The 20,734-nt window shown below is 47.0% G+C and overlaps 2 protein-coding genes across 4 annotated transcripts in view; one reads left to right on the top strand and one right to left on the bottom strand.

Annotated features, from left to right (window-relative positions):
• Positions 1-20,734, bottom strand: part of LOC138165418 (ERI1 exoribonuclease 3-like) — a 367,493-nt gene that overhangs the window by 261,079 nt on the left and 85,680 nt on the right.
• LOC138165415 (E3 ubiquitin-protein ligase RNF220) overlaps positions 807-20,734 on the top strand; it is a 246,520-nt gene continuing 226,592 nt past the window's right edge. For all 3 annotated transcript variants that reach the window (XM_069093746.1, XM_069093745.1, XM_069093744.1), the window contains exon 1: positions 807-1,461. In XM_069093746.1, the coding sequence (XP_068949847.1) occupies positions 837-1,461 (625 nt within the window). In that variant the 5' untranslated portion in view covers positions 807-836. The remainder of the gene's footprint in view (positions 1,462-20,734) is intronic.

Genomic DNA, 20,734 nt, shown 5'->3' with positions numbered 1-20,734 from the left:
CGTGTAGACAGAGGAATACTCAAAGTATCAGTTATGGGGAAGCTTCATTTGGGAAAAAAAAGTCCTTGATAATATATAAAGTTGTGGGTTTGTGTGTATATACACATAAGTATTTACACTATGAATATATACTTTATGTGGTCACCTGCTTACATACATCACATGTATCCATTTAAATTCATATAGCCATGACTTGGGGGGGGGGATCAGAAGGGTGTGGTGTGGTGGTGGTAGTGATAGTGGTCAGTGTGTATGTGTGTGTGTGTGTGTGTGTGTGTTGGGGGGAGGGCCATGTATGAAAAACAATTATAACTGCATCTGTTGTAGCAAACCAGCCCTGCCTTGGGTGGGTGGGGTACCAAGACAGAATCACTTTAAAATCTGGTATATATGGTGACCTCATTTACCCAGGGAATATTGTATTTGGAGATTTTGTGTTTTTTTTCCTTGCTGGGCTCAGGCGCATTTCACCCGGAACGTGTAGGGACCAAAGTCAGCTACGCGTACATCACAGTAAGTTGTCTATTGATTTTTCTGAATGAAAACGGTCGGATGCTGCTGCTGCCCAGTGACTCCTGAAGCCTGTGGTGTCTGTTCCCCAAGCGCCTGGAAGCCAGGAGGATGGAGTTGCAATCACTCGGGCTTTCCCTTTTTTCTTTTCCCTGACCTTCCTCCCTCCCCCTTTTTTCTCTTTGATGTCCCTGCAGGTCTTGGAAGGGGATGATTCCCCAGTAATCTTCCCTGCCTCGACCCCAGGTGCTGCTCTGCCTTCCTCCCTCCCTCCCTTCCAGGGAAGACCGTTTCTTGTCTGACTCCTGCCATCGAAAGAGACTCCAATGGACTTACACCGGGCAGCCTTCAAGATGGAGAACTCATCCTACCTTCCCAACCCATTGGCATCCCCAGCCCTGATGGTCCTGGCATCGACAGCGGAGGCCAGTCGGGATGCCTCCATCCCTTGTCAGCAGCCCCGACCCTTTGGGGTTCCTGTCTCCGTAGATAAGGATGTGCATATCCCCTTCACCAATGGCTCCTACACTTTTGCCTCCATGTACCACAGGCAAAGTGGGGTGCCTGGCACCTTTGCCAACCGTGACTTTCCCCCTTCCTTGCTGCACCTCCACCCCCAGTTTGCACCCCCAAACCTAGACTGTAGCCCCATCAGCATGCTGAACCACAGTGGCGTAGGGGCTTTCCGCCCCTTCGCCTCCACTGAGGACCGGGAGAGCTACCAGTCGGCCTTCACGCCTGCCAAGCGACTCAAGAACTGCCATGAGACAGAGTCGCCCCACCTGCGCTTTTCTGATGCAGATGGCAAAGAGTATGACTTTGGGGCCCAGCTGCCCTCGGGTTCCCCCAGCTCCCTCAAGGTGGATGACACCGGCAAGAAGATCTTTGCTGTTTCTGGCCTCATTTCAGACCGGGAGACTTCATCCAGCCCAGAGGACAGAAACGATAGATGTAAGTAGCAGTCCTGTGCACCCCTGCCCCCCTTCCCCTGGGTCAGCTTGGCCAAATGTTGCTGCTCAACAGGTCAGTAGCGCCTCTGGCACTCCTGCTGAAAAGACTCTCTACCTGTATGCCTGCCTCAATAGCTCTGGGCTGCGGGGGCTGGGGGGGGGGGCTGGTTACCTCTCTTCAGTGGGTAATGATAGATTCTGAATTGAAATGTATTCGTGCAGGCAGTCAGGCAGGGAGGCGGGCAGGTTCCCAAGCGACTTGCTATGTTGTCCTTGTGTGGGCAGTATCCCTTGGGGATTCTGGGCTCCCAAGTGCTGGGGGCAGGGGGGACCGAGTCCATGTTTGGCCAGGTTATGGAGGGAGCTTGTGGGTTCCCAAGGCCCTTTGCTGGCTTCCCCCTTGGTTCTCTGGTCTCTGAATCATTTCTGGATCTCTTCCTATCAGGCCACACCTAGCAGTCAGTCTTCAGTCCACTTCCCGGCCTTACCTTTCAGCAGCGGATTGTGTTGGGTAGAGAGCAATGAAGGGCAAAGGTTGGTCAACATAGAAGTCTTGTAATAGTCATATCTCCTTAGTATTCTGGGGCTAGTCAGCTAGCATATTTGCGGGAATGCCAAGACAGACACAACTGCTCCTGAGGGTCTCAGGTGTGTTCTTGTGACCTTTAATGCCCTCTGCAGGCACAAACTGCTCCTTCCTAGGGGCTGATAAACAGAATAGAGCCTTTGCAGGGGAGGGGCTGAATCCTCTGGTCCCTCAACTGCCCCGCCCCATCCCCACCCCCACCACCCAGCAGCACAGGACTCTCAGTTTGGAGCTTTGGGGCAGTATGGAGACAGAGTGGCTTTCTGCCAGCCTGGGGAGAATTTATGAAGCGAGGGGTTTTCTTTCCACCCATCCCTTTGTTCTTGGATTTTGCTTTGTTTTATTTTCTTAAGAAAACTACAGCTAAGGTTTTCTTTTCCCTCTTCTCTACTCTATTCCCTTCTCTATTCTATTCCCCCCCCATCTCCCTACAGCCCCCAACACGAATACCATTTTTTTCTCTTCACTTTATGATGCCGGGGAGAGTAATAGAGACGTTGCAACTCTCTCCCCTGTCGGCCCTGCTTCCTCTGGCTGTCTCCTTGAATTAGGCACTGTGTTAACTTCCCAGCGCTAAAAGGCATCTGCCTAAACCCAGCGTACCTTTTCAATAAAAGTCATCATAAAATCAACCTGCCTTGTAAATCCATCGCTCTTGGTTTTGAAATATGTTGTGAGTGTGTCTTTTATGTCAGTGTCTGCAAGCCTAGGACCTTCCCACTTAGGAAGAAGACTGCTCTTGCCCACAGTACAACTGTTAGCTGGGGCTTTCACTCACTTTTTCTCTAGCTCTTCTTTCCCCCTCTCACTTTCAGTGACTCACATCTGGCTGAGTTCTGGCTCCCCTTTCACTCTGATCTGGCTTTCTGGGTAAGCCTGCCTTAGGTGCTGTACGGGGACTTTCCTGTTGTGCTGTTGGGTTTTTCACCCCTAGTAGTGTAGGAGAAGGCAAAGACAACTGGGGATTACTTCTCCCTTGCTCAAAGCTGTCCTAGGTCAACGTGTGTTAAGGTTGCTACCTCCTTTCCACTAGCAGCACCACTTAGAAATGAAACTGATTCAACATGCTGTATGGATTGAGATTCTTTTCTCCATCCAGATCCCTGGCAGTTCTAGTCTGTCTCCCCCTTTTCTTTCTTTTTTATCCTCAACCTCCATCAAGCAGACACCCAGAGAAGGCGAAAGCCTGTTAGTCAAGTCAGAACTCATAGATGTGGAGATCCATTCCCCCTGCGGGTGTCATAGCCATAACTCTTCCCTTCCCTGGTTTGCATTGTGTGTGCTGGTGCCTTCCCCCACGGAGATGGATACCTACCTCACACAGGAATACGCCTGGGTGGAGAAAAAATGAAATGAGGCTGTCTCCCAAAGTGAAATGGAATTCTGACCTTGAAATTAATGAGATGCTGATCAGCAGGGAGGGGAAACCTCTTCATTTCAAATTTAAGTATTAGAGAAACTGCGAGAGCCCTTTCCCCTTAGCTTAATTTATGAACAATCTTGCCTTTACCAGAGGACTTTTCTCCTTTCTCTCCCCCTGCCACAATACTAAGTCTATAGGAATGTGTGAGTATAGCTTATATGCACACCCAGATGGTTATGTTAGCACAGAGAAAAAAAACAAAAAACAAACAAATTTAAGTTGGGTTCAGGGCTTGACCCAGAACACTAGTTCTGTTGAGGAATGTCTGAGCAGAGAAGACCCTAGCACAGGAGTCTGTAACTCCCTTGGAGAGGGCAGGAAGAGGCGGGATTCCACCTTCTCTTGACCTTGTTTTAGGGAGCAGATCAGTGCTTCACTGTGGCCTTATGGGGTGGGGTAATGATGACGGGTGTTTTTTTTTTTTTTTTCCCTCAGAGGAATCTTCATAAAACAGGATACAACCTTTTTCTTCTGAGAAGGGTTGGAGAGGCAGCATGACAAGGTCTGCAGTAGCTTCTTGGCTCCTGTCATACTCTGATGGGGGTGAGAGGATTTATGGGCTGTTTTATGTAAATACATATTTAAGAGCCGTTAGAAAGCCTGATTATTCCCACTAGGCCCTCCCTACAGAACCTCTTTGAAATAAGTACTATTTCTGAGATAATCAAGGAACAGTGTAAAAGAATGCCTCCCGGACCCAGCTGGAGCTGGGTAGGTAAAGGCAGGCTGCTAGGCTTGAACTTGGTTGGCTGCTGGTCACAAAGGTATTTGGAGTTTTCATTCTATGGCGATTAATTCTTCAGATAATTTTTCAAAACTTGTGCTCTTTTCCAGAAAATGTTAGAAAGGTTTTTTTTTAAATATAATTCAAAAACAAGGACTACAACAAAAATCCGGCAGAACTGTGGAACTGGAGTTTCTGTGGACCAAGTTTCAGCTAAATTTAAAGGCTTTAGGACCTTGGAAAATGGGTTTTGTAATGGAAACCCCAGCATGACCTTTCCCATCCTGTGCCCAGCTGTGGGAGTAGATGTGAGAGATGAGATGGCTAGTATATGCCTCTATGTGTGTCTAGGTGGGGTGAAAATGTACATTTTCTTATCTTTAAAAAATTATTGAAATCTTCTGTTTTCACATTTACATTACATTTCCAATTTTATATCTCCCCTCCCTCCCTAGCAAGCTATCTCTTGTAAGACTAAAAAAGAAACAAAAATCAGTTTAGCAAACTGGACCAACATCTGACAGTATGACAGTGTTCTACAGCCATAGTCCCCCTCCCCATCCCCGACTCCTCCCCCCCCCCCCCCCTCTTCAGAGAAGGAAGGGAAGTGCCTTTTCTCATTTCTTATTCAGGACCAAGCTTAGTCACTGGGATAATACCATAGTGCTTATGTTCCTTTTCTTGTTCTTCCCATTTACATGTCTATAGTCATCATGGCAACATTTTAACTGTTGTTTTCTTGGTTCTTCTAACACCTCTCTGCATCAGTTCTTGTCTATGCTTCTCCTGATTCTTCTTCATTACTTCTTTTCCTGGTGCAGTAATATTTTCTCACATTCATGTGCAACAATTTGTTCAGTCACTCAGCAGCTGATGGGAATCTGCTTTGTTTCCACTTCTTTGCTTCTATGACAACCACACACACAAAAAGTCTATTTTAGCTCATGAGGTGTTCCCCTTGCTCTTGGTTGAAAGCTGGACTTCTTCAGGGGATATGTGGACACTCCAAAGTGGGGAATATTTCCATTTACTTCCTCTCAGCCCTGGGATTTCTGGACCTCTCTGTCAACAAATTCATTATTTCTGCTTTGCTAAGGTTTCACGGTAGTGAGAAATTATCTCCCTCTTCAGAGGCTGCCCTGTCTGTCCTGGAGAGGAGATGGGTGAGTCTTGGAAGGGGGCATCAACTCTGGCTGGCAGAGGAGCTAAGGATGGAGAAAGGAAGAGCATTTTTTTTTTGCCTCAACTTCCCAAGCTTCAACCTCTTGTCTGAGGAAATGTATGCTATGGGGACAAATGGTCATCACGTGTCATGGGGGACTGTGGGTCTGTTTCCCGAAGTCTGCCCTTTAAATCAGTTCATCTTTATCCAAGGATTCTACCTGGTGTTCCATGCCATTATCTTTATAATTATTACCCACCCTGGATTACTTTGATAGCCATTGGGTTTTTGATTCCTTCATTGCTTGAGAGTTTCCCCCAGTTTGCTTCCTACGGGCAACCTCTTCAACACCCACATTTCTGCTCTGATTGTCTCCTTGCCCCCTAGGCCTTTCTGCCCACCAGTTCCTTCTGCCAGGGTTGTGATGACCCAGTATAAACCGTTTCCTCCCTTCAAATGTGAGTTCTAGTTCTCTGAGCTGGAGCCTGGCAAGGATGTTGGGGCTGGGGATCAGATCTGGTGTGTGTGGAGAACGTTAGTCAGTCAGCAAACATTTACTAAGTACCTACTATGTGCCAGGTCCTAGCTAAATCCGTGCAATGAAAGGTAAAAGACAGTTTCTGCTCTCAAGGAGCTCACAGTCTAATGGGAGAAATAATAGAAATAATACTCTACTGGCCTGGCCTGCCTTCACCTTCTTATGGCAACCCTAAGCAAGCATCACACAACAGTATTGCTTTCACTCCAGAGAAATCTTTGGGTTGACTGGTTCACTTCACTCCCTTTTGCCTTGACCCTTTTCGGGTAGCTATTATTGAAATATCTCTTCAGGCAACTAAAGGAATGAACACTCCCGGAGGGTCAGGGTGTGATGCCACTCCTGGTGGCCGTTCTTTGTGCTGGCCTCAGATGCAGCAGTTTGGAAAATTATCAGGTTCCTGGGGCCCCAGTCTCACTCTGACGATGGTCGACTATGACCACTGCCTAGGTGGAGTTTGGATGGGGGTGGGGAGGTGGGTGTAGCCAAAAGGCCTGCTCTTTAGGTCCTGAGTGAGCCAACCTGGGAGTGGTTGTGCCCTGGACTTTGGGAAGACTGAGGGTCTCTGATAGCCCTACTTTTCAAACAGACAAAGCTGACCCTCATCCAGTTACAATCCAAGTCAGTGAAGGCCCTCCAGCCAAACTTGCATTCTCCGGAGCAGAGGCTTCGGGAAGGGGCTAGGTAGGGTCTGAAAGAGAGGCTCCCCACCCCTACCCAGTTGTCCTCTTCCATGAGGCAGCGGTGACACAAGACCCCCAACTACCCTACTCTTCCTCTGGGTGGGGGGGATTCTCTCCAGTCCTACTACTCCCAAGTAGGGGGATCAGGCCACAATCTTCCTCGAGGGGAGGAAGCCCTCAATCCTCTTCCCTGTGGGAGGACTGCCTCCCAATCCTCATCATTCCCGTGGGGGTGAGGGGGCCCCCCAATCCTCTTCTTACTTCGGAGGTGAGGGCCAGGGGTGAGGGGAAGAACTTCCTCGGTGGGTGGGTGGATTTTTGTCGCTCACTCCCACCCCGGGCCCTGAGACTCCCTTTCATGCTGTATGGTTTCATTGTCTTGTTGGGATAAAGAAATGTTTGAACAGTTAAAGTGGGGCTGGACTGGATGGGAGCGGTCCCTGATGGCCGCTGCAGAGCCATCTGGCCTGGCTTGGCTCTGGGCTTCCTCACCCGCCCGCCTGGTTCGGGGGCTCGCTAGCTAGCTCACTGGGCTGCGGGCAGGCCTGCAGTGCACGGCCGGAATGCCTAATCACCATGGTGAGAAAACGGCCTCGGCGACCGCTCTCTCCCCTTCCCTCCCAGCCCGCCTGCCCGCCAGCCTGCCGGCCGTCAATTGTCATGCAGAAGCGATCGGGTGGCCGTTTCCAGGAGCGGCTGCGCCTCGGCTGCCGGCCCCGCCCGGGTCCCCGCGCTTCTCCTCCCTTCTCCTGGACTTGCTTCCTCTCGCTTGCCCTCGCTTCCCCTAGCCCTTGCCTCTCCTTTCTCCTCGCCTCGCCTCCCCTCTCCTCTCCTTCCTTCTCCTCGCCTTGTTTTCCCTCGCCTCCTCTCTCTTCTCTTCCCCTCGCAGAAGGGTGCCTTGTAATTGATCGTTGGGGGAGGGGCTGGGAGGACAGATGAGGGGCGAGAGGCGGGGTTGGAGGGAGGGACGCTTTTCTCAGTCGAAATATTTGCCCCTCACAGTCTGTCTATGCCCCTGGGACAGCTTTCATGTGGTTTTCCAACACGCTAGTAAGCTCCTCATCTTTCCATGGTGGACTCGCGAGGCTGGCGCTGAGCTCCCAGGCCTGGCTGTACCTGGCTGCTGAGCTACAAGCCGGACCGGGCCGGGCCGGGCTGGGCCAGACCAGGGAGGATTCACTCCCTCGCGCGCTCTTGCTTTCTTTCCCCTTGATGGGAACAAAACAACCTGAGCGAGGCCAGGGACCGAAGAGAGAAAGGTGGAGAGCAAGGCGGTCTGCCGGCCCCGGTGGGCCAACACTCAGCTCCCTCCTCCTGTCTCCCTCCTCCTGCTAGATGCGCTGGCCTCAATTTCTCCTGCAGTATTCAGGGGTCCTGAAAGGACGGACGAGGCCGAGGGTTGAGGTCCTCTCAGGTCTCTTCGGACCTGGACGGCTGAGCGTGTATCTGGCGGTACCTCTCTCTTCCCGGCCCGACCAATCACATCTTTCAGGGCTGGTATTCTTTCTCTTCCAAGCTTCATCTTGTCATCTCTGCCGAAATCCCTAGGAGCATTTTCCTGGCAGAGGCTGGGGAGAGGCTAGATTTCTCGATAATTCGGAAAAGCCGAGTTTGGCCCCAGCCGAGTGGCTGGAGAGTGGAGTGGTGGAGGAGGTAGCGAGGAAAGCAGCGGGGCTGTGACTATCTCGCCCCCCTGGGAAGCTCCTCCCTCAGCTTGCCCCAAGGGCCCCAGGTGGCTTCGTCTGTGTCCCCTTTTGTGCTGGAAATACAAAACTCAGATTGCATCCAAAGAACAAGGCTAGTCTTTCCCCTTTCCTCCATCAGTCAGGGAAGAGAGTACTGAAAATAGAATTTGAGTTTTACATGGGGTTTTCTGAAATGTAACCCTTTCAGCACACCTGTGTAAGACGTGTGCTTTGCCTGAATATACACAGACCTGTGGTTTTTACACACCTGGTATGTCTCCGTGGGACCAACAAGAGCTTATTAAGCTCCTACTGTGTGCCTGAAGGCACTGTGCTAGATGCTGGTGATAGGCTAACAAAGAATGGAACAATACCTACTGGCAGGGACCCAGGCCAGTAGAGGCTTTTTCTTGACGGTGCATTTAGTAAAAAGGAGTCTTGTCTAAAGCCCCCCAAATAAGACCTCCACTCCGACTCGCAGCTAAACTCAGCTTTTGTTGCTGTTTTTCCTTCCAATAGTTAACTTCCTGTCTTTCCCAGGGTCGTTTGGCTCCCCTTTAAGCAAAAGCGTTCTGGAGACTGGGGCGAATCGTTGGTTGCCCTGTGGCAGATGTAAGGCTTTGGAAAGCCTGCTCCGGGTCGTAGCATTGGTGGTAGGGTGGCCACTTCCCTGCCCATGGGTGTGTGCTGCTGCCTAGACTCCCGTAAGGTGCACTGGGCTCTGGGCTACTCCAGCAATGCACTCTTGCTTCTCTGAGGGTAAAGGGGGGTAGGCTGATTGTCAGCAGGCAACTTCCCTAATTGCATTGCAGTCCTCTCTAATGTTTCCTGTGGGGCTCTGTAAGGATTGGGCTGTGGAAGGAGGGGGTCTGGTAGGGGTCAGGACTAGTGAAAGGCTAATACCTGTTCTTCAGTCAGGCTAGTAGATGCCCAGATAATGGAATGACTCCGTCGCTCCCTTCTCCTGGGGACTGAGGCTTTCCTGCTGTATAAAGATCTCATTTTAAGTTTCTCTTTTATTTTTTAACCATTGACCAAGGTGGTGTCGGCAGCTCTGATGCAGTGTTACCAATGATCACTGGCACTGGCTCCCCTGGCAGCTCTTTCACATAGTCCTGGGCTGTGGCCAGATGCTTTTGTTAGGGAAAGGGGAAAGAAGGAGGTTTGGAAAAAGACTAGAAAGATGCCTTGAGAGCAGATACTCAGGAAAGGAAAGGAGAGCTATTACCATGAGGTGGTAAGGTCTTTTTCTTTTATGACTATAGGCAAAAAAGTCTTGTTAAAAAGTGTCCTTTAGAGAGATGGACAAAATGTATTTCATAACAGAAAAAAATGGATTTTGAGTATTTAATCTCCCATCTCTCTAGAAACCTAAAATGGAGTCAACTTTCTTCCCAAATATTCTTCCCTCAGTGCTGCAGGCCCTGCCAGAGAGGTAACAGTACTGATGGGATATTTTAGGAAAGGAACATGTCAAAATCCTGGGGTGGGGGGAGTCCTAAGTGTATGCTGCCCCATCCCAAAATGCAGACATTTGACAATCATTTTTCTCTCTCTGTATTGGCAGTGAATTGGAAGAAATGAAAGTTGTCTTCTGGGGAGAAATGTGGTATTTTGAGTACCTTCTTCTCAGCAGGGGTTGAGCCTCAGAAAGGCTCAGTGCCACTCACAAGGCGGGGCCTTTGGTCTGGTCTCTAGCAAAATCCAATCCAGTAAACCTGGGCATGACTCACCAACCAAGTGTCATGTTCTTCCATTGACATTCATCTGTGATCCAAGGCTTATAGCTTTGCATCTGTCCTAGAGCAAAGAGAGACAGAACTGCTGAACACAGTTCATCCCTTCCTGCTCCATTCCAATTAGGCTTATAGAGCTACAGGTCTGTATTTTAGACTCCTGAAGAGAATTCGTAGTTATTAGTTAATCCCTTTCTGAGATCAGGTTTCCTTTTAGAGAATCACAGAATTTTAAGGTTTCAAGTGGCCTTGATGGCTATCTAACCATATCTCTCTATTCAATCTACAACTAAAAAATAATCTCTTAATATGTATTACTTACCCCAAAGTGGTTGGAGGAGCTCACTAGCTCTCCAGGTTGTCCTTTCCCCTTTGGGATAGCTCTTATACTTAGGAAGTAGAAACACACAATCTCAAATTGTCCTCTGTTATTCCCCCCTCTCCCTCCACTTTGCTCCTGACCCCAGCCTCTTGGGCCAAGCAGGACAAGGCTGATCCTTCCACCAAAGGACAGCCCTTTAAACGATGAAACACAGCCCCCTGTGCCTCCTGAGCCTTTTCATCTCTGGGATAATCACCTCTCATTAGCTTCTTGAACTGATCCTGTGTGTGATAGGCTCAAGACCCTTTAACTTTCCAGGTTGGCCTTCTTTGGATTTTCTCTATCTTTTTTTTTTAATGATGGTTCCTTACTCCATATGATCTAATCAGGGCAGAGGACAGAGGAACTCTCACCTCTGTCCTTATTCCTAGAAGTTCTGTCCTTCTTAATACAGCCCCTGATCCCATGAGTTTCCTCTGTAGTCACATCACACTTGCTTACATGAGCTTGCAGTCCACTAAAACCCTAAGATCTTTTTCAAGCTGTCTAATCATGCCTCATCTTATACTTGTGAAATTTACAAAGTTCATACTATGGGGCTTAGGCAGATAAGTGTCTAAGTAGATAGAGTGCTAGACCTGAAGTCAGGAAGTCCTGTTCAAATCTGGCCTCAGATTCTTACTAGATGTTTGACCCTTGGCAAGTCACTTAACCTCTGTCTGCCTCAATTTTCTCAACAGTAAAATGGAAATAATATTAATGATCTACCTCAAAGGGTTCTTGTGAGGGTCAAATGAGATTATATTTGAAATTATACTCTGAAAACATCCTATAAATGCTAGATAGTTATAATTATTATTTGACTTAGTATTCTGACCTGTCAAGATAGATGTATAGCCAAAGTATTGATTAAATGCTTATTATGTATCTGGTTCCGTACTAAGCATTGGGTATATAAATGCAAGCATGAAAGACAGTCCAAACCCTCAAGGACTAATGGAGAAGACAACATGCAAAGAGAACTGGAAAAGGGGTGTGGAGTTTGCCTCGAGGTGGAGTGGTGGCCTGGATCTGGTCAGGATAAGGCAAAAGCCCAACTATAAGAACCAGGGGACCCAAGGGGCAGAGTTCCATTGTGGGGATGGACAGAAGTGATGAATGGAGGCTGCATGGAGGAGACATCCAGGAAGTGGCATGGAAGCCTGCTACCTGGCAGGAGATAGGTATCTTGGACCCAAACTGCCAACCAGCGTAACTCTCTCCCAGTATAAGGTCATCTGCAAATTTAGATGATCCCAAGTCATTGATTTTAAAAGTTATAAATAATCCAAAGGCCAAGCATAAATTTCTGAGACACTTCACTGGAGACCTTCTGCTAAACTAAAATTAAAGCAGTCAGCAACTCCCTTGGCTCAGTAACCAATGAGTGGCTCGTGCCATCATTTCAAAGTGTTCATGTCCTTCAGCACTGAGTTACCACATGGCTGGAAGAAGCCAGGTTGGGAACATTGCTCTCTGATCCAAGTAGACCATCTCTAAAAGCTGGTTACACAGAGAAGTTTATATTTGATCCTAGAAGTAATAGGAAGCCACCAGTGGGGAGTAAATGGAGTGACGTGGTCAGTTTAGGAGTTTAGGAAAATCAGTTTGGCATCTGAGTGGAATATATTTCATGTAAGGAGAGACTTGAGACAAAGAGACCAATTAGGAAGCTATTTCAATAATCTAGGTGATAGGTAAGCAGGGACTTAACTAGGATGGTAACTGTATGCATGGAAAGAATGGGTTGTATCTGAGAGATGCTAATGAGATAGAACCCAACAAGATTTGACAATAGATTGGACAGGTAGGATGAGTGATCGTGAGGAGTAGAGGACACATTGAGATTTTAAATCCAGGTAATTAGAAGGGAAATGATGCCCCTGCTTTAATAGGGAAGTTCAAAAGAGGGGTTGTCTTGGGGAAAGATATTGAGTTTTATTTGCATCATAAAGTTTTTTGAGACATCCCTCCCTCTATATGCCAAGATCATTCAAGTTTCCTTGAAAGATATAAACCAGAAACAACCCTATTCTACATCACTCGGATCATAAAACATCAGGTGAGGCATAAAATAGGGAGCTGTATGCTCACCATAGGTGTTCAGTACTGTGATAACAAGCAGCCAGCCCAGAGTCTAAGTTGAAGAGGGATTTCCTGTCGATGCTGGCATCTTCCAGATGCTCCTATCTGCAGATGACATTGTGTTGTTTGCATTTAGTCCTGGAAGGTGAAGAATCTTCTGGAAGAGATTTGAATTTGAGTTGACCATCCACACAAGAAAGACCAATTGGATGAAGAATTACCTGGATTACACTATGTATTCCAATGAACACTTCATAAACCTTGTCAATCAGTATATATATATGGGACAATCCATACAAATGAAGGACACTTTGGGTCTAGAGTTGAACAAGAGAAGGGGAGCAGTTGGATTTTCTTTAGGAAATTGCAAAGTACCGTTGATGTTCTCAAGCTTCCTGTGAAAGCAAAGACCCATATTTTTAATATCAATTTATTCTCAATATTGCTGCACATGATACATGATATATACAATAGCCTCTACAGAATTAAAAATAAAGTGTCATGCAGAGGATGATGAGTGGGTGTGAGAAGGTTAAAACAAGTAACCCATGAGGAACTGAAGAACAGGAGCAAAAAATATTATTCAGGCATTGTATGATAGGTTGGTGATGTAGCAAAGCCAAAGTATAAAAGGTAATCTTTCAATGTTAGGAAAAAGGAGGAAGATCTTTAGAACATTCAGATAGACCACACTGTGACATTCTTTAGTAAGGAGTTGGATAAAAGTCACATGTAAATATGCTGCAGTTTGTATCATGAGAGTTCTCCCAAATGGATGAGGTTTTGGACCCATTTGAGTCTGAACTCCTACTAGAGTTCAGTGTCCAATAGTCAGTTGGTGAGACCGGAGCTTAGGAGAGAGACTAGTGTCTCTGATGTGTCATGCCTCAATGCTAGGTTTGTGTATGGTTTCTGAACTGCTCATCTGTTTCTTCTTTCTGCCCAGGTGGTCTGTAGTATATACTCTAATGAGAAAATTGCTTCTGCTTTTCTTTCCTCTGATCTTTGCCCAAATGCTTTCCATCACTAGCTTTAGCCCATACCAAGCAGCATTTGTATTTCCCCATTTGACCCTGAACCTACAGATACAGTGTGGTAATTGTCCCGGTAAGTCGCTCTTTTGCTTGTCAAGGACACAGGTCCCTCTTGGGTCACACTTTTGCAGGGCTACTGGGTTTTTAAGCTTATGGAATATGACTGACTCCCTTTGCATTTTGCCTCTCCTTTGGTAGAGACCTTCCTGGTGAGAAACGTTCCTTCTAGAAGTCAAACTCTAAAGGGAGCAAAAACCTTTTCAAGTGGTATTTTCTTTGCAATACCCAGAGCAAAACTCTTCCCCACCAAAGAGATAAGCGAATTCCATGTCTTGGGAAAAGTTTCCTGTGTCTTGAAGGCATAATTCTGATTATTCTAGAAATCTGAAAGGGGTTCATAAGTGAGGCAAGTAGGGGCCATCCTTGGAGGAATGTAAATTAGTAGTAGCTGGACTGAGCTATGCTGGGCTGGGCTACTTCTTAGTGAGGCCCCCTCCCTATTACCCTCTTTCTTTTCTGATCTCCTGTGTAGAACACTCTGACCTGTTCAGTTCCATGATTAGGCTCAGCCAGCAGCCTCTCCCTTCCTTAATCCTCTCCACTCAGCATTAGGCAGGAACTCCTGTGTCTGTCTTACTGGTCTCTTTCACTCGATTTTGGTAGGGCCTAATGATGCAGGACCAAGGTCATTTTACAGACAGGGAAATGGAGTCTCTGAGGAGGGAAGTGATTTGGCTCAGGCTAGTAATCCAGACAGCAGTCTGTGGCTAGAGAGGTCAAATCCCCCTAACTATGAATTCTATTGTTACCCTCTAAGTTAGATTCTGATACTAAAATTCTAGTTTATCTACTTTCTATTGGTGGAAATAAATGGGCCATTGGCAATCTCTTTGTGCTGTTGATATCGGAGGGGGGAAGGTATATGTCATAAGATGTTTTATAGCAGGATTTGATTCATATTAGAACTCATTAGTCTTTGTGTTCTGTTCCTTAGATCCCAAGTTATATACTACTATCCCCCTTCCCTGTATGTAAACAGATCTGGGAACGTTCCCCCTCCCCCATCTCTGTGTCACAGTTTCCCCACATGATGGATGGATTGTCTCTGCTTGGGGAAGGCTCAGGACTGGGCAGGAAGGGGGCCTTGTAGGTCAGGCTGGTGGAAGCAGGGGGCATTGGCGTGGACTTGGCAGGACTAGACTGGGAGAAGGCAGTCAGAATTTGTGGGGTCTTTGTATTAGTAGGGAGCTGGCAAGCTGAGGTTGGTAGCATTCGTGTGCCCTGTCTTGGACATGAGCAGTTACTCACTGTCCATTTCTATGGATGGGCAGGCTTCCCCAGGGTTCCTTTCTTTCCAGAAAGAAAGCCCTTTAGTGCTTATAAATATCCATGGGTAGCTAGCTGCCTACCTACAGGTGCCCCAAAAATCACCATTGCAGTTTTAAATTTTCATAGCTTAAAATAGCACTAAGATTTTAGGGACATGCTGTATGTTGTGGGGAGTCAGGAAGAGAAAAGGATCACCAGGGTCAGGGAAGCAGCTGCAGGGGGGGTGGTGTCTTAGTTTAAATATTGGACCTCAAAGAGGTAGGACATTTCAAATGACCTGAGCATTCTTAGTATCCCTTTTTCCATCTGGGCTTGGCCTGCTGTCTGCATCCAAGGGAAGGAAGAGCCCCAGGTAATGAGCAACCTGGGTGGATTGTCTTTGCAGATGGCAACCATCTTAACCTCATCTCCCTGAGGACCCCACATGCCATGGATCCTTCTATTAGGGAGAAAGCTGCTGTAAGACTGATTATTCTCTTTTTGTTTCTGAAAAATTAAAAAAAAATAATCTAAGGCTTTGGTCCAAATTCTAGCAATGGTTAAGAAATTCTTTTTCTTAGAGAAAAAGAAAGTGGAGAGTTGGAGCAAGGAGGAGGAGTGAAGAAGGGCAGGAGTGACACCCAACAGTGGAGGCGAGGGCTTAGCAATCGTTCAGCTGCAGTTAGGACCCAGCCTGCAGCTAGCTTCCTTCCTGAGCAGTAAAATTGAAAAAAAAAAAAACCCACCCAACCTTAGAACAACAAAAGTCTGGATGTTCAGGCTTCCTTCCTGACTGGCCAGCAACCTAGTGGGGCTTCATTCAGTAGGTCAGAGCAGCAGCCACAGGGAGAAGAGGGGGTGGGGAAGGTTTAACCCTTCCCTAACCACAGAAATGAGATGTTTGCTTGAAGGTTCTGTCTTCTCCCTCCCCTCTTTCCCCATGATTCTTTGGGATAAAGACTTCCATTTTGTCTGCTTAGTGCTAGACAGGGCTTATTCCAGAGATGCCTGACCTTCCTCATTTCAGCGATGAGGAAAAGCTGAGTGACATTTAAAGTCTGGCAGTCACCTTCTTGGAAGTACAAGGATCTTGGTGCTTAGCTCTAGAGTTTCTGATCTAGTCTTTTGGTTGCTGACTTTCTCCTGGGGTTTAGCCCTCCTTCAGGCAGGAAGCGATCCCCTGGGGTTGCACTGGGCTCCCTTGAGCTCATTTCTGTCTGCATGAGAGGCTGATGCTGCAAAAGTGGGGGGGGACCTCAGAGAGGTTCAGAGGGCCACCCAAGCCTTGGGGGCCCAGTCTAGGCCCTTTTCCTCAGTATCTGTTCCTACTTGGGGAGCTTCTTCTGCTTCACAGTTTCAAGGCTGGAAGCCAGCTGCAGACCAAGTTTTTTTTTTTTTTTCTGGGATGTGCCCCTGAAACAGGTCAGGGGAAAGAGAAGTCACAAGAATTTCCCTTCTTGAAATTTAAACCTTATGAAGCAGGGTTTTCTAGGCTGATACATTCTCTCTCAAGATCTGAGACTCGTTTTCTAAATGAGCCTACCTGTCTGATAGCTGGCCATGTTGGGAAGGCCCTTGAGTCTCTAAGGGTGGATGCTTCTGTTTGTCCTAAGGCACAGTTGTTGAGTTTACTTACAAATCATAAACAGAATCACATGCAGAAATTCAGACTTGAAGTCAGGAAGACGTCACGTGAACCTGTTCTTAGACGAGTGCTAGCTGTGGGATCCTGGGCAAGTCCTCAGGACTTTCAGCATCTCAGTTTTCTCATCTGCAAATTGGAGTGACTAATAATACTTCTTGGGGTTGTGAGGTTCAAATAAGGTAACACACTTAAAGCCCCCTAATTCAGGCTTCCCTCGTCTCCTGCCTGGATTATTGCAACAACTCCCTAAGTACTCTAACCATATCAGTCTTCTCTGATCTATACTCCAAGCAGCTGCCAACTTAATATTATTAACCCCTTAAGAAGGTACCATATCCTCCTATTGTCTTTGGGAGCAAATACACACTCCTCTACTTGGCATTCAAAGCCCTTTATTGTCCAGCTCCACTCCCCAACTTTCCAAGTGGGTCACACATTCCTTATACGTGGCAGCCTTTTTGCCCCCTGCACATGCCATGCCATGCCATCTACCATCTCAGTGGCTTTGCACTGGCTGTGAGTTGTAAAGAGATGAGGAATGTAAGCTCCTTGAGCCCAGGGACGGTTTGCTTTTTTGTCTTTGTACCCCCCAGGGCCCTGGCATATGGTAGATGCTTATTGAATTGAATCGATCTAGGTCCAGTTCAGTCCTCCAAATCCACCCAAATATACCAAGACCTAGCTCACACTTCTTGTTTTCCCTGAGAAAATCATGGACATTGTCTAATTCTAAAGGTGAAAACCAGGTGTCTGCAGCATCCCCTGGATCTCTTATCAAGGTGACTCAGTAGAGCCCTGGTCACAGAGTCAGGAACACCTGAATTTAATTCTGGCCCCAGGCACTGACTGGCTGTATGACCTTCTTCTGCCTCAGTTTCCTCAACTGTAAAATAGGGATTTAAAAAATAGGAATAATATAGTACCTACCTCCTAAGTACAGTGCCTGAAAAATTTATATACTGAGTATATAAATCCTTCCCCCACCCCCACTCCCTGTAACCATGTCTAAAAAAAGGGATATGTAGTCAGCTTGTCATGCCTTGTTATTTTTTCAGATAAAATTTCAATGATTTCTTACATTTCTCAACATATTCTTCCCCTTTCCTTTCCAAAGAGCCATCCCCCAAAACAAAGAAGGAAAAAAATGTTCAGCAAAGTTCACCAACAGACCCCATAGTCCCCCACCTCTGCCATGAAAGTGGGGGAGATGACTTCCCAATTTGGAGCCGCCCTCCCTCATAAATTCACAGCATTCAGTTTGCTGTCGTTCTTTCCAATTACATTGTTATCGTTATGGTGAATATCAGCTTCCTGGTTCTGCCGACTTAACTTTCCATCAGTTCTCTTAAGTCTTCTTGTGTTTCTCAGCACTGATGACATCCACCATCTCTCACAGCGTTTCTCTGACATTCATGGACTACCACTTGTTAAAGCGTTCCCCAATCAAATTATGCCCAGGTCTTTGTCATTACAAAAAGTGCTGCCAGAAATATATCGGTGTCTATGGAACCTTTTTTTTTTTTTGTCATTGACCTCCTTGGGGTAACTGTGGACTCTCCAGATCAAAGAATATGACTAATTTAATCATTCTCTTCACATAATTTCAGATTACTTTCTAGGGCATTTTGATCCCCTGATAGCTCAAACAAAGATGTTATTGTTGCATTGCAAAATTGCAATATTGCTATTCTTCTGTAACCCTCCCCCCAACACTGATAATTCCTGTCCAGCCTTGCTCTTCATGAAACCTTGCAGGTTAGTTCTTTGCTATGCCTGCTTTCTTTCTCAAGATGTTCACTAACCATCCCTTTAATAATATCTATAGTTTTTCCAGGAATTTATGTTAAGTTCACTGGTCTATGATCTGTAGCTCAATTCTCTTCCCTTTGGAGGAAATTGGGATATTTGCCCTTCTCTGGTCTGGTGGTATATATCTCTGCTGTTTTCCACAACCTTCTATAACTAATAGCAGCTCAGCAAATACAGCTTCATTCTTTCAAATTATGGCCCATGGTGGCACTCAACCCACTCAAAGTCACAAGATAGACTCCTAGGTTACCTTACTTAGATTTTTAGGAGGGGTGGCTAGGTGGCACAGTGAATAGAGCACCAGCCTGGGAGTCAGGAGGACCTGAGTTCAAATCTGGCCTCAGACACTAAACACTTACTAGCAGTGTGATCTTGGGCAAGTCACTTAACCCCAATTGCCCTGCCTTTCCCCCTCAAAAAGAAAAAAAAAGATTTTAGGGAGATAATATCAGAATTATTTCCTTTTTTTAGCCTTATGGATTTCATTGTTTCTAAGATCTCTTGAAATATAAAAATATTAAGATTCCTCCAGTTTGTAGGAGATATTTGTACATAGCTTAGCACAGTGCCTGGCGTATAGCAGGTGCTTAATAAGTGCTGTTCCCTTTCCTCTCCCCTCCCCCTTCTCATCATTAGCATCAGTGTAAATTCACTGAGTTCCTGGAGTATACAGGACTAGGAGGTGAGGATGCAAACAGGCATGAGATGTTGTCCTTGCCCTGACTGCTTATATGTTAAAAACAATACCAAAAGACATGCCTATATACCAAAAACACAGAGGCTGCAGGCAAGGAATGCATGAGAGTTCAGAGGATGGAGCTGTCTGCCTCCAAGGGCTGGCTAGTCTGGGAAGGCTCCCCAGAAGAGGTGCCATCTGAATGGGACCTGGAAGGAAGGCTAAGACTGGAGAAACAGAAAGCAGGAACGAGGTATTCCAGGCAGGGGCCTGCTAAGAACAAAAATGCCTGGAAGTTTCCTGGGAATCCCTTCTCCTGCATCCCTCCTCCCTCCAGGGCCCTGGCCCCCATGGCTGCCTCCCTCCAATTTCTTCCCCTCCTGCTTGTACTGGTCTTGGTCCCCTTGTTGCTGCTTGGGGCACCACGTGTACACAATTTGCTCATTTCTCTGCTGAAGGCTCATAATGATGAGGTGGCCTGGTGGAGGGGTGAGCAGTGCTTAACCAGATGTTAGGGAGGCTTATTGGGCCATTTCCCAAAGCCCTCTTGCTCATGTTGGGTTCAAGCCAAATGGTCTTCTCATGTACCCTTGTGCTGCTGGAAAGGGAAAGGAGATCTAGCAGCCTCCTCTCTCCTCTTCCCCAGCCTTCCTCCTTCCTTCTTAGACTAACAAATCATTCATGAAGAGCAGGACCCTTGCCTGTCACTGGAGTCAGGACTACAGCAGAACCAGAGTTTTAGGGAAAGGTTTTGTGTTTCCATTGTAAGAGCTGTCCAAGGGCAAGGTGGTTCTGGACACCAGGGAGGATTGGATGTTCTCACCTCAGCATAGCCCACTGGGGCAAGGATTGGAAGGATTGGGGGTATCCTTCCTTTTTTTAATTTTCCTGACCCACCACCACCCTCCCCTGCACCAGGCATCTAGATCCCATCCAGAAGAGTGACAAAAAGAATTGCATGATAATCCAAGGATAATCCTTTGGATGAGAAGGGAATCCAGGGAAGATGGAAGACCACTAGGCTTTACCACATGTCCTTCAATTGCATCCAAAGGTAATCTGGGTTCTTATAAACAGCCCTGCAGATATTGGGCACCGTCACGACTTGCTGATACACCCTATAGGCATCCAGGCCCTGTCATTCACCTTGTTTTCCTCTATTTGCTCTCTCTCCCAATTAGAACATAAACTCCTTGAGAGTAGGCACAGTCTTGTTTTTTTATGTTTGTGTCTCCAATACTTCATCTATTTTCCTGTGGGCCAAGTGTCCTGCCCATCTATAACTGCTTGTGTCTCCTGATGCTGATCAACACAGGAGCTGTGTTGATGCCTGAGAGGGAAGCAATGAGCACAGTGAGAAAGTGGAGTGGTGGGGGGAGGGAGGGGAGAGACAGAGACAGAGAGAGAGAAAGAGACAGAGACAGAGTGGGAGAGAGGGAGAGGGAGGGAGAGAGACACAGAGAGAGAGGGAGAGAGAGACAGAGACAGAGAGAGAGGGAGAGACAGAGAGAGAGGGAAAGAGAGAGACAGAGACAGAGAGGGAGAGGGAGAGAGAGACAGAGACAGAGAGAGAGGGAGAGACAGAGAAAGAGAGACAAAGAGACAGAGAGAGAGGGAGAGAGAGACAGAGACAGAGAGAGAGAGACAGAGAGAGAGGGAGAGACAGAGAAAGAGAGACAAAGAGACAGAGAGAGAGGGAGAGAGAGAGACAGAGACAGAGAGAGACAGAGAGAGAGGGAGAGAGAGACAAAGACAGAGACATAGAGAGAGAAAGACAGAGAGAGAGAGAGAGAGAGAGAGAGAGAGAGAGAGAGAGAGA

Source organism: Petaurus breviceps, unplaced genomic scaffold (assembly GCF_028583685.1).
Source record: "Petaurus breviceps papuanus isolate PSGF00001 unplaced genomic scaffold, PetGlider_PUasm1.0 208, whole genome shotgun sequence".
NCBI classification, from domain to species: Eukaryota; Metazoa; Chordata; class Mammalia; order Diprotodontia; family Petauridae; genus Petaurus; species Petaurus breviceps.
This window is presented reverse-complemented; position numbering and strand designations above follow the sequence as displayed.